At 33.7% G+C, this 14,990-nt stretch overlaps 1 protein-coding gene across 1 annotated transcript in view; it reads left to right on the forward strand.

The window, feature by feature from the left end:
* Positions 1 to 1,582: 1,582 nt before the first annotated feature.
* LOC136035960 (actin-binding Rho-activating protein-like) overlaps positions 1,583 to 14,990 on the forward strand; it is a 49,729-nt gene continuing 36,321 nt past the window's right edge. Inside the window, exon 1 of the mRNA XM_065717845.1 lies at positions 1,583 to 1,778. Within this exon, the coding sequence (XP_065573917.1) occupies positions 1,674 to 1,778 (105 nt within the window). The 5' untranslated portion in view covers positions 1,583 to 1,673. The remainder of the gene's footprint in view (positions 1,779 to 14,990) is intronic.

Genomic DNA, 14,990 nt, shown 5'->3' on the forward strand with positions numbered 1-14,990 from the left:
TTTCAATTTTAGATTGTTATATGTTTCAAAACGAATTCTAAATTTATATATTTTCATATGCATATGTATATTGTTACCTAATAAATATATCATCAAAAAATATTAATTTATTTTTCTTTTATACTTGTTGGGGTCGTTATGAAACTCGCAATCATAAATGGGGTCGGGAATTACAAAAGTTGAAGAAGCCCTGAGCTAAGCTAAACGTTATGAGGGTTACGTTAAAATAACTTGTTAGAAATGTAAACAATGTTTTTTTTTTTCATGAAAATTAAATATGGCCAAGATACCATACCTTTGGGTACAAAACTAACACTTAGACTGATTAGACTGATCGTGTCGGGGGGAGGGGGCTACGTGCGAGAATCTTTCAATGGTGGAATTTATCATGAGGGAAGAAAATTTCCATGAAGGGGGCGCAGGATGTTCTAGTATTATTTTAAAAAACAATGATAAAATAAATAAAAAAAATTCCAACTGGAACTAATGGCCAGTATTAAAACTTAAAACGAACAGAAAATATTACGTATATAGAGGTTCGTCTCCACCACAATATCTTGCTCTTTACGCTACAGTATTTTTAGTAATTTTAACTATTTATTCTATGGTGTTTGTGATTCAGGGGGTCATTTTTAAAGAATTGGGACAAAATTGAAGCTCTAGTATAAAGAGAGAGGTATTGATGAGGGGGTGAACCCATTCATATACGTAATAAAAATACACAAATATAGAAGTTCATTAAGTAAGTTAATTCGTAAGTTACGTATACTTATTACTAACAAAAACGTTCGTAAAAAAAAAAAAATTCTAGTTGTAATTTTAAGTAAACAAAAATTGGATGGCAAGTAGGCCTCCTCCCCCACCCCTTTGTCTTATCAAAATCATCCGATCAAAACTATGAGAAAGGTATTTAGCAAAAAAAAAAATTAATATGCAAACTTCGTTTTAATTATTCATGTGCGGTGGGCCAAATTTAAAACATGCATTAATTCAATAACGTTCAGAAATTAAATATAAAAACAAGTTTTTTTTAACTGCAAGTAAGGAGCGACATTATAACTTAAAACGAACAGAAATAGTTCCGTATATGAAAGGGGTTGTCCCCTCCTCAACACCTCGCTCTTTACGCTAAAGTTTTTTACTGTTTTAAAAAGTAGAGTTGTGCCAAAAAGTCAAACTTTAGTGTAAAAAGCGAGGCGCTGAGGAGGGGACAACCCGTTTCATATACGGAATAATTTTTGTTCGTTTTAAGTTTTAAGGTCGCTCCTTACTTGCAGTTAAAAAAAAACTTTTTTTTTATTTAATGAGGTGGAAAATTCGGAACTACCTTTATGATATCAGAGGGAAAATGAGTATATATCCTCTTGCAACTGTTAAATTATTTCATCCAAAAATAAATAAAGGAATGATAATTTGCAGAATAAAGCTTATAAACTATTGAAGGGTTTTTTCCAAAACGCAGCATGTGGGTTCTGAGCGTTATCCACATAAATATGTCACCATTATCTCACTTTCAAAACTCTGTTTATATCATTACCCGAGATGAATGTGCCTTAAGGATTAAGTTAAGGCTCAAATACGTATTGTAGAAGTCGGTCAGCCAAAACAACTCATTTTAAACAGATGGTCAAATTGTTTTCTTTTTTTTTGCAAATTGCTAAATAATCATTTGAATGTTTTCAAATTCCTTGGATTATGAATCAACAGATGGGGGCTTAGTGCCAAAATCTGTTCAGTTCTCTTCGTTTCGTAGTGGAATGGACATTAAAACTGTTTCAGTAAGTAATTTAAAAGTGTTACTGAGTTTTTCTAATGGAAAAAAAAAACAAATACAATTAGTAACAAATGCCTTGAAATACATCGAACCTGCTATTAAAAAAAAATATATAACCTCGGTTTAGTATAGAGTAAGGTTAAACCTCTCTAAAATTACAAATTCTTATGTAAAAATGTTGCCGCTTTACTGTCAATTTATAGGTTAGATCAGTGGGCCTCAAACTGTGGTACGCGACCGCCCAACAAAAAATAAAATAACCCTCTAACTTTTAGGACTGGCATTTTATTTATGTTTTAGATATAGTTTACTTCGTGCCGGTAACTGAAAAGGGGTACCTAAGATGTTGTGTGGGTAAAAAAGGGTATAGTGTCTAAATAAGTTTGAGAACCATTGGGTTAGGTCGTAGTTGTATCCGGGGCCGAACTATGAAGAAGAGGGGCTGTCAGTGTACTTGGGAGGGAGAATGGAGATGACGTGGCAGAAAATTACTAAGAGCCCACTCTGTTCATAAAGTAGGTAAGTCTATAATATTTTAAATAGATGAATCCCAAATATGTGAAAATAGCTGAATACTTGAGGTTATAGGTAATGAGGAAATGAGGTGGTAGGAAAATTATTCTATCGAAGAAGGATTCTAGCCATCAGGAACCAGAATCATCTATAATACTATGGGCAGGGCATTTCAAAGAGGGGAGGGGGGTGACCGGTACAAGCTGCCTTGGGCACTAATGATCTCGATTTATGTTTCCCTTTAAATGATTTTTGGCAAAAGGGGTTTCGGTACTTGTGTATTATTTAGAACACACTCAATTTTATATTTATAGGTGGTTAGGTTAGGCTAAGTTAGGTATTTGATATAATGCAACCCCCCCCCCATTAATGTGCAAATTTATAGTCCAGACTTTTGATAAAGCTGATGAAATAGACGCAAATTGACTTTTTTCAAATATGGCCTATTGTTACACTTCCAAAAATGTTCCTTCTCGTAAGAGTATAAAGTCATGTTGTACCCATTGACGCACTGTTTTGTGGTGGACAACAACCCCTTATCCTGGAAAAATATAATTGCCTCTTTTTCAGTCTTCGGCAAATCCCAAATCTTCATTTCAAAATCCATATTCAGACAATATCTTCTATCACTATGCATAGGAAACTAAATTGAGTTTTGTCTTTGTGGCTATGAAACCGGATTTTCTCAGCAAAATTCTCGAGTGTGTTCTGAATTGAATGAAATCAATAACAAGTGCCAAATATTTCATTAAAATTTACCTGCATCGTAGTTTGTTTCACGAAAGAAACCTAACTTCACTTATTGAATGTGTTCTGAATAATACATAAGTACCGGGGTTTCTCTACTTTAAAAATATATAACAAAACAAAGGAAAAACAGGAAAGTCTTATTATTTTCTTATTATACCACCTTCAATTGATTATTGCAGTCTTCAATTTAGTGCAGTCTTCAATTTTTAAGTTTCAATTTAGTGCAGTCTTCAATATTCAATTTAGTGCAGTCAATCAAATTTTTAGTGCAGTCTTCAATTTAAAATTTCAGTCAAGTATTAAACAATAGTTCATGGTTTACCTAAACTATTCTGAATTTTCACATTTTCTTACTTTTTGTCTCAAAGGACTACTGTAAAAAAATAAATAGTTTTTCAGTTTGTCGTAAAATTTTTAAAAACAAAACATGTCGAAGATGACTGAAAGAAGGCCAGTGGTGGCGCAGTGGATTTGACCTTAGCTTGGTAATACGGGACCCAGAGATCGAATCACGCTGCAGGAATGCACTGCAGGGCCGACGCACGGCCTTAGTAGTCAAGAAGCGTCGTTAGTTCTTAAATAAAAATAATAAAAGACTGAAAGAAGGTGAAACTTGGAACTTCTTTTTGCCAGTTACAAATCTTTGTTGTCAAAGAGCTTTTACAACAACATTAAATGGAGTTTGAGTAACAACACCGAGCAGGAATTTTGTCACTTTTTTGTCACTTTTGGTCACTTTTTCTTTGTCACTTTGTCACATTGGTTTTGTCACTTTTTTAAATTGTGACATCCTGTTTTTGCAACATTTTTAAGTATACAAAAAAAGTTTAGTGAAACGCTTAGTGAAAGCCAGACTTCAATTTCCCCAAATATATTTATGACTAGCTGTTGGGGTGGCGCTTCGCGCCCCCCTAAGCCCCCCCCCCCCGCGCGTAAGTCGTCACGCGCCATATTAGTTACGCGCCATCGTAGTTGTGTCCCTGTGTCCCACCTGTGAATATAGATATATATATATATATATATATATATATATATATATATATATATATATATATATATATATATATATATATATATATATATATATATATATATATATATATATATATATATATATGTTTTTGACTACGTAAAACTTGCGAATATACAACATTCTTCGCTGTCCCATTGTCTGTGCATATAAATAGATTGTCAGGTTCACCGACTCTTGAACATGCAATATATAATTGTACATGGGAAATACAATCCGTATTTAGATCTATACCTCATTATTCTAATGATTGCCCTTGAGCTTTGTTGATGGTGATTGCTAATCGAATATTCCCTGTGTCCCCGTCGTCATTTATATATCCCCCTGTGCCCCCTGGCGTCCCCGTTGTAGTTGTGTCCCTGTGTCCCGGTCGTCATTTATATTCCCTGTGTCCCGGTCGTCATTTGTGTCCCGGTGTCCCAGTCTGTAATTTTTCTTTGAGTGTCCCGGTCGTCATTTATATTCCCTGTGTCTCGGTCTGTAATTTCTCTTTGAGTGTCCCGGTCGTCATTTATATTCCCTCTGTCCCGGTCGTCATTTGTGTCTGTAATGTCATCTTATAATGACGTCATATACAAAGCCTTATGTACTTATCTATTTTTTTTTAATGTGTTTGTGCTGTTGCATTGATGATTTCTCTTTTCGTTATATGTTTATAACTAAGTAAAACTGAATATACAACATTCTTCGCTGTCCCATTGTCTGTGCATATAAATAGATTGTCAGGTTTACCGACTCTTGCACATGCAACATATAATTGTCCATGGGAAAAACAATCCGTATTCAGATCTATACCTCATTATTCTAATGATTGCCCTTGAGCTTTGTTGATGGTGATTGCTAATCAAACATTCCCTGTGTCCCGGTCGTCATTTATATATCCCCCCTGTGCCCCCAATGTCAGTCAGAACACAAACAAACAACTTATATATATATATATATATATATATATATATATATATATATATATATATATATATATATATATATATATATATATGTTGTTTGTCTGTGTGTCTGTCTACTGACGTCATGTTTGTCGACTGACGAAATTACAGACCGGGACATCGGGACACAAATGACGACCGGGACACCGGGACATCTATCTATATATATAAAAATATCTATATATAAAAATAAGTTGTCTGTGTTTGTGGGTGTCGAGTAACGTCATGTTTGTGTGTCGACTGACGTCATGTTTGTCGACTGACGTTGTTTTAAAGATTGAGCTGTATGCGTCATGAAGTTGTTTGTCGACTGACGTCATGTTTGTCAACTGATGAAATTACATACCGGGACACCGGGACACAAATGACGAGCGGGACACAGGGAATATAAATGACGACCGGGAACCTCAAAGAGAAATTACAGACTGGGACACCCGGACGCAAATCACGACCGGGACACAGGGAATATAAATGACGACCGGGACACAGGGACACAACTACAACGGGGACACTGGGGGCACAGGCGGGATATATAAATGACGACTGGGACACAAGGGATTGTTCGAATAGAAATTGCAGACCGGGACACCGGGACACAAATGACGACTGGGACACCGGGACAAAGGGAATATAAATGACGACCGAGACACTCAAAGAGAAATTACACACTGGGACACTGGGACACAAATGACGACCGGGACACAGGGAATACAAATTACGACCGGGACACAGGGACACATCATTAGAATAATGAGGTATAGATCTGAATACGGACTGTTTTTCCCATGGACAATTATATGTTGCATGTTCAAGAGTCAGAAAACCTGACAATCTATTTATATGCACAGACAATGGGACAGCGAAGAATGTTGTATATTTGCATGTTTTACGTAGTTAAAAACATATATATATATATATATATATATATATATATATATATATATATATATATATATATATATATATATATATATATATATATATATATATAAATATATATATAAATATATATATATATATATATATATATATATATATATATATATATATATATATACTAGCTGTAGGGGTGGCGCTTCGCGCCACCCCAACACCTAGTTGGTGGGGGCGCTTCGCGCCCCCCCCAAGCCCCCCCGCGCGCGTAAGTCGTTACGCGCCATAATAGTTACGCGCCATTGTAGTTGTGTCCCTATGTCCCACCTGTGAATATAGATATATATATATATATATGGTTTTAACTACGTAAAACTTGCGAATATACAACATTCTTTGCTGTCCCATTGTCTTTGCATATAAATAGATTGTCAGGTTATCCCCCTGTTTCCCCCGGTGTCCCCGTTGTAGTTGTGTCCCTGTGTCCCGGTCGTCATTTATATTCCCTGTGTCCCGCGTCCCGGTCATCATTTGTATCCCGGTGTCCCGGTCTGTATATACATTCGTTTTTTAGTTTTGTTTTTCTCCTTTATTTTTTTCCTTTTTTTTTCTTTTTTAGCTTATTTAGATTTTTAGATTTTTTAGTTTTTTTTATTAGTTTTTAGTTTTTATTTCTTTTTAGTTTTTTTGTCCCGGTCGTCATTTATATCCCCCTGTTTCCCCCGGTGTCCCCGTTGTAGTTGTGTCCCTGTGTCCCGGTCGTTATTTATATTCCCTGTGTCCCGGTCGTCATTTGTATCCCGGTGTACCGGTCTGTATATACATTCGTTTTTTAGTTTTGTTTTTCTCCTTTATTTTTTTCCTTTTTTTTTCTTTTTTAGTTTATTTAGATTTTTAGATTTTTTAGTTTTTTTATTAGTTTTTAGTTTTTTTTTCTTTTTAGTTTTTTTGTAGTTTTTACCTTCTTTTTAGTTTTGTTAATTTTTTTTTTTACTTGTGTCCTGGTCGTCATTTATACTCCCTGTGTCCCGGTGCTTTGTTGATTGCTAATCGAACATTCCTTTTGTCCTGGTCGCTTTCTCTTTGAGTGTCGTCATTTATTTTTTTCTTTTTTAGTTCTTTTAGTTTTTACCTTTTTTAGTTTTTTTTTAGTTTTTAGTTTTTTTAGTTTTTTACCTTTTTTTAGTTTTTTTAGTTTTTTAGCTTTTTTATTTTTTTTATTAGTTTTTAGTTTTTTTGTAGTTTTTGCCTTTTTTTTTAGTTTTTTGTCCTGGTCGCTTTCTCTTTGAGTGTCGTCATTTATTAGTTTTTTCCTTTTTTTTTTTAGTTTTTTATTGGTTTTTACCTTTATTTTAGCTTATTTTTCAGTTTTTTCCTTTTTTTTAGTTTTTTTTTATTTTTTATTTTTTTTAGTTTTTTACCTTTTTTTAGTTTTTTTAGTTTTTTTAGTTTTTTAGCTTTTTTACTTTTTTTATTAGTTTTTAGTTTTTTTTTGTAGTTTTTGCCTTTTTTTAGTTTTTTCAGTTTTTTTTTTAGTTTTTTATTTTTTTTATTAGTTTTTAGTTTTTTTTTGTAGTTTTTGCCTTTTTTTAGTTTTTTCAGTTTTGACGTCACCTAATCCAGTTTTTTCAGGTGACGTCACCTGACACATCCATCCACACATCCATCCACACATCCACAGACAGACAACTTATTTTTATATATATAGATATATATATATATATATATATATATATATATATATATATATATATCTATATATATAAAAATAAGTTGTCTGTGGATGGATGGATGGATGGATGTGTGGATGGATGTGTCAGGTGACGTCACCTGAAAAAACTGGATTAGGTGACGTCAAAACTGAAAAAACTAAAAAAAGGCAAAAACTACAAAAAAAACTAAAAACTAATAAAAAAAATAAAAAAGCTAAAAAACTAAAAAAACTATAAAGGTAAAAACCAATAAAAAACTAAAAAAAAAACTGAAAAAACTAAAAAAAGGCAAAAACTACAAAAAAAAACTAAAAACTAATAAAAAAAGTAAAAAAGCTAAAAAACTAAAAAAACTAAAAAAACTAAAAAAAGGTAAAAAACTAAAAAAAATAAAAAATAAAAAAAAACTAAAAAAAAGGAAAAAACTGAAAAATAAGCTAAAATAAAGGTAAAAACCAATAAAAAACTAAAAAAAAAAAGGAAAAAACTAATAAATGACGACACTCAAAGAGAAAGCGACCAGGACAAAAAACTAAAAAAAAAGGCAAAAACTACAAAAAAACTAAAAACTAATAAAAAAAATAAAAAAGCTAAAAAACTAAAAAAACTAAAAAAAGGTAAAAAACTAAAAAAACTAAAAACTAAAAAAAAACTAAAAAAGGTAAAAACTAAAAGAACTAAAAAAGAAAAAAATAAATGACGACACTCAAAGAGAAAGCGACCAGGACAAAAGGAATGTTCGATTAGCAATCAACAAAGCACCGGGACACAGGGAGTATAAATGACGACCAGGACACAAGTAAAAAAAAAAATTAACAAAACTAAAAAGAAGGTAAAAACTACAAAAAAACTAAAAAGAAAAAAAAACTAAAAACTAATAAAAAAACTAAAAAATCTAAAAATCTAAATAAACTAAAAAAGAAAAAAAAAGGAAAAAAATAAAGGAGAAAAACAAAACTAAAAAACGAATGTATATACAGACCGGGACACCGGGATACAAATGATGACCGGGACCCGGGACACAGGGAATATAAATGACGACCGGGACACAGGGACACAACTACAACGGGGACACCGGGGGAAACAGGGGGATAACCTGACAATCTATTTATATGCAAAGACAATGGGACAGCAAAGAATGTTGTATATTCGCAAGTTTTACGTAGTTAAAACCATATATATATATATATATCTATATTCACAGGTGGGACATAGGGACACAACTACAATGGCGCGTAACTATTATGGCGCGTAACGACTTACGCGCGCGGGGGGGCTTGGGGGGGGCGCGAAGCGCCCCCACCAACTAGGTGTTGGGGTGGCGCGAAGCGCCACCCCAACAGCTAGTATATATATATATATATATATATATATATATCTATTCACAGGTGGGACACAGGGACACAACTACAATGGTGCGTAACTAATATGGCGCGTAACGACCTACGCGCGCGGGGGGCTTGGGGGGCGCGAAGCGCCCTACCAACTGCTAGTCTATCTATATATATAAAAATAAGTTGTCTGTGTGTCTGTGTGTCGAGTGACGTCATGTTTGTGTGTCGACTGACGTCATATTTGTCGACTGACGAAATTGCAGACAGGGAAATCGGGACACAAATGACGACCGGGACAACGAGACATAGGGTATATAAATGACGACCGGGACACTCAAAGAGAAAGCGACCGGGACACAAGGAATGTTCGATTAGCAATCACCATCAACAAAGCACCGGGACACAAATGACGACCGGAACACAGGGAATATAAATGACGACCAGGACACTCAAAGAGAAATTACAGACCGGGACACCGGAACACAAATGACGACCGGGACAAAAATGACGACCGGGACACAGGGAATATAAATGACGACCGCGACACTCAAAGAGAAATTCCAGACGGGGACACCGGAACACAAATGACTACCGGGACAAAAAAGACGACCGGGACACCGGGACACAGGGAATATAATTGACGACCGCGACACTCAAAGAGAAAGCGACCGGGACACAAGGAATGTTCGATTAGCACCGGGACACGAATGACGACCGGGAAACAGGGAATGTAAATGACGACCAGGACACTCAAAGAGAAATTACAGACCGGGACACCGGAACACAAATGACGACCGGGACAAAAATGATGACCGGGATACCGGGAATATAAATGACGACCGCGACACTCAAAGAGAAATTACACAGTGGGACACCGGGACACAAATGACGACCGGGACACAGGGAAAAAACTACAACGGGGACACCGGGGGGCACAGTGGGATATATAAATGACGACGGGGACACAGGGAATGCTCGATTAGCAATCACCATCAACAAAGCTCAAGGGCAATCATTAGAATAATGAAGTATAGATCTGAATACAGATTGTTTTTCCCATGGACAATTATATGTTGCATGTTCAAGAGTCGGTAAACCTGACAATCTATTTATATGCACAGACAATGGGACAGCCAAGAATGTTGTATATTCGCAAGTTGTATATTCGCAAGTTTTACGTAGTTTAAAATATATATATATATATGTATATATATATATATATATATATATATATATATATATATATATATATATATATATATATATATATATATATATATATATATATATATATATATATATATATATATATATATATATATATATATATCTATATTCACAGGTGGGACACAGAGACACAACTACAATGGCACGTAACTAATATGGCGCGTAACGACTTTTGCGCGGGGGGGCTTGGGGGGGGGGGCTTGGGGGGTTGCGAAGCGTCCTCACCAACTAGGTGTTGGGGTTACGCGAAGCGCCACCCCAACAGCTAGTATATATAAATATATATATATATATATATATATATATATATATATATATATATATATATATATATATATATAGATTATTTGGAATATTTTGAATCATAACTAACAGTTCGTTAAATTTAAAACATAGTTTTCTGCTCGTGGCCAATCGTACCATTTGATTCCAAAACAGTCCTGGTCAACAGCTAAGTAGTAATTTCTTCTTCCTTTTTTTATGCAAATATGACTGATTTACGTCATAATCCCGTTATAACCAGAACCGTTCAATGGGGGGAGGGGCGCAACCAAGGCAAGCTGCCCTGGGTACCGTGGCTGGAGGGCACTGCATGTTGGACACTTTCATCATATTTTTTACTTTAACTCGGTTTGTTTTTTGCTTGTGTTTGAGATGGGAGGGGCTGCTGTAATTAATTTAACCCCAGGCATGACCAACCCTTGGAACGGGTATGGTTGCAACCAAGACGTAAACTGAGTATTTCATAATTATAATGTTCTCTTTTTATGGCATATCGTCAAGTGATGTCATTGTTTAACCTGATTCATTATCCTCATTTCCATAGCTATAGTATAATTTGTACAATTTATTTAAGGATGCTTGGTACCAAAAAAGTCATTTTGCGAGTCTCAGTGTCAATTGAAACTCTCAAATACAATGGGCTGATTAGCGAATGTTTCCAGCACCACAGGGAGCTTCCGAAGCAATTTTGGGTAAAGATTGATAGGGGATCTTAGATCTGTCAACAATTGAAAATTAACGAGAGGCTAGTTTAAAATAAAAGAAGCTTATAATAGCTTCTTAGTTTTTAAATAAAACACTGTTAATGAATGTACTTTCAGTATAAGTAATGTACACCCTCTATCCGCAAAGATTTGAATCAATGCAGTTAGCACAATAGGAAACTTCCAAAGCTGTGAAATTTTTCAATGAGAATTTTTTTCTGATTTTAATGTTTTCTGAGGAGGTATACTAGAATATTATTATTATTATTATTATTATTATTATTATTATTATTATTATTATTATTATTATTATTATTATTATTATTATTATTATTATTATTATTATTATTATTATTATTATTCAATACAGTACAATACAAAATACAATTCAAAATGGAATTACAATAAACTTATTATTACTGTTTAATCATAATAATATGTTTTGGATAAAGTGAAAAGACTTAGATTTTTTAAGTACAGTGCAAATTATGCTCTTCCTTTGAGAAGGCTTAGAGATTTTGAGCCCTACTCACGTTAATTTCTGCTCGTTTTGTGCTTGATTCGGTTATTTATTGTAATTTCTGTTCGTTTAGGGTTTCATTTATTTATTAATGCTGATTTGTGATAGTGTTACGCTTGGTAGATTATTTGATTCTATTTTTGCTCATTTTTGAATTAATGGAGTTTTTTACTCTTATTTGAAAAACTTATTTTGTGAACAAATTTTTTAATTAATTTCTGTTCGTTTTTATTGATATAGTCTTTTTCAGAGAAAAAGAAAATAATAGTTTAATCTTCTTGGTTTTTTCTTTAAGAATTTATGGTTTGGCCTGCTATTTGTATAATGGAGAGTTTTTCAACAATTTTCAACAACATACACCCTTTTGAAAATCTTAACACAAATAATAGTGTTTAATTTAGTATTATACCTTTTCTAGGTGACCTGAAAAATAAATTTATTACTATTCCCAAAAAAATTCTATCTATACAGTTTGACAGCTTGAATACACTTGCACTCTTTGAATTTTGTTAAATTTTAAGAGCATAAGTAGTAAAAAAAAGTATAAAAGTTTGAATAAAAGTTTGAACTTCATACCCTCGGTTGTTTTGGAATATTGCTGAGATGTCTTATCGGCAACCGGCATACACACATTGGGTTTTGATTTAATTTTAAAGCAACATTTAGTTTTTAAGCATAATGGGCAAATTGCATAACTGTGGAGCTTGACCTACCCAATAACCCTAGAGATATAGTTACTAGACCGCTCCACTATGCTGAACAAAATGGCAGTCTTGTTATTTTTTTGAAAGTTTTTTGGAAAATTATGAGCTAAAGAAGAGGGCTTCTTGCCCTCCAGTTACTTTTGACTCTTAAAGAGGGCACTATAACTTTTTACTTCCAACCAAATTAGCTAGTTTAACATATCAACGATTTTACTAGCTATGCTAGAGCAGCGCTGCTCTTTTTTCCCAATGCCATACATTGCTTATACGCCCTTCTAATACCTGCATGCATATAGTTTTTTCTCTTAATTGAAACTCAGCCCTACCCCGTACTCTTTTCTTCATTGTGTTTAAGATCATGAAGAAGGCTAAACGGCGATTCCACCGATGCTGCAATCTAATAACCAAAATCATAGATGGCGTTATCGTTAACCATAGTTATAGGTGGTAACATGTTTTCTTTTCCAACGGCACATTTTTATGAAGTTTATGTCTGATGTATGGATCGGACGTGGGACCCATTATTTCCTATGGTAAAAGAACGACACATTGCTTTACTGAGCCAACAAGTCGTTAATGATATTATGTTCTTAGAAATGCATTCCAAGGATATTAATTGTTGTTTCTGGGACGATGGTCAACTGATGTTAAGCGACACTATATCGTAATACGTTATATGCGTAATCGATTTCTCAGTTGGATATATGGCATCTTTTTTGTCATCATTCCGAGAATATGCATACCATGATGATTTGAGATACTTGCTTGACAGACATATTCTTTTGATGGTTAATGAAACTTGTTTCAGTCTCGAAAAATTGTAATGACTACAACCGGCAAAGTATCCTTTTTTGTAATGTGTTGGTTCTGAGCAGATTAGGTTTCAATTACCGGGCTTGCACATAAGGCTGGATCCCTGCATTTCCGTCCAGGACCCGAATTCCTCCTCAGGGGCCCCACGTCCCCCTTTCAGGGTACCACGTCCCCATCCAGGGCCCCAATGACCGCCCTTGGTGAATTCCAAGTCTTTTAATTTGTGACTAGGTATCAAAATTAATAAAAAAGCACCTTCGCATAGAACAAACTCAACTACTTTGTAAATTAAACGTCCTTTAACTGGTGACTGAGTATAAAAAATTAATAGAAAAGTAATTTTGCACAGAACAAACTCAGTTACTTGGTAAATTTCTAGGTTTTTCTTTGATGAATCAGTATTAAAAATTAATAAAAAAGCGCTTCTACATAGAAGAAACTCATGTACTTAGTAAATTCCAAGTTTTTTAATTGATGTGTGAGCATAAAAATTAATAAAAGAAAGTCCCTTTGCATAGAACAAACTAAGCTACTTGGTAAATTCCAAGCCTTTTAATTAGTGACATAGTATCGAAAACTAATAAAACAGCACTTCTGCGTAAAACAAACTCAGCTATTCAGCTATATGATTAGTTCCAAGTCTTTTAAGTGGTGACTGAGTATGATAAACTAACAAAAAGTACTTTTGCATAGAAAAAACTCAGCTATTTGGTAAATTTCAAGTCTTTTAATTGGTGACTGGGGATCATAAAATAATAAAAAAGCACTTTTGTATAGAACAAGTTCAGCTTCATGGTAAATTCCAAGTCTTTTAATTAGTGACTGAGTATAAAAAATTAGTAAAAAATGCAGTTTTGCATTGAAAAAACTCAGCTACTTGGTAAATTTCAAGTCTTTTCGTTGGTTACAGAGTATCAAAAGTTAATATAAAAGTAATTTTGTATAGAAAAACTCAGCTACTTGGTAAATTCATAGTCTTTTAATTGGTGACGGAGTATCAAATATCAATAAAAAATACACTTTTGAATAGAACAAACTCAGCTACTTGGTAAATTTCAAGTCTTTTCGGTGATGACTGAGTATCAAAAACTAAAAAAAGCACTTTTTTCCTAGAAGAAATCAGCTACTTGGTAAGTTCCAAGTCTTTTAAATGGTGAATGAATATCAAAAATTAATAAAAAAAGCACTTTTGCATAGAAAAAACTCAGTTACTCGGTAAATTCCAAGTCTTCTAATTGGTAACTGAGTGTAAAAAACTAATAAGAAAAAGTAATTTTTCATAGAAAAAACTCAGGTACTTGGTAAATTCCAAGTCTTTTAACTGGTGACTGAGTATCAAATATTAACAAAAAAATGAGTTCCCTTAAATGGAATAAACTCATGTACTTTGTAAATTCCAAGTCTTTTAATAGGTGACTGAGCTTCAAAATTAATAAAAGAAAACACTTTTTTATAGAACAAACTCAGTTATTTGGTGAATTGCTAGGTTTTTCTCTGATGAATGAGTATCAAAAGCTAATAAAAAAGTACTTTTGCATAGAAAAAACTCAGCTACTTGGTAAACTCCAAGTCTTTTTGTTGATGACTGAGTAAAAAATTAATAAAAACAAACCCCTCGCATAAAAAAAACTCAGTTACTTGGTAAATTCGAAGTATTTGAATGACCAAACTCAGCTACATGGTAAACTGATTATTAAAAATTATTTAAAAAGCCCTTTTGCATAGAGCTATTTATCTAGAACCTTTTGTAGGCCCTTTTGTTTGTTCTATGCAAAAGTGCTTTTTTGCTAATTTTTTATACTCAATC

The sequence above is a fragment of the Artemia franciscana genome, chromosome 15 (assembly GCF_032884065.1).
Source record: "Artemia franciscana chromosome 15, ASM3288406v1, whole genome shotgun sequence".
Classification (NCBI taxonomy): domain Eukaryota; kingdom Metazoa; phylum Arthropoda; class Branchiopoda; order Anostraca; family Artemiidae; genus Artemia; species Artemia franciscana.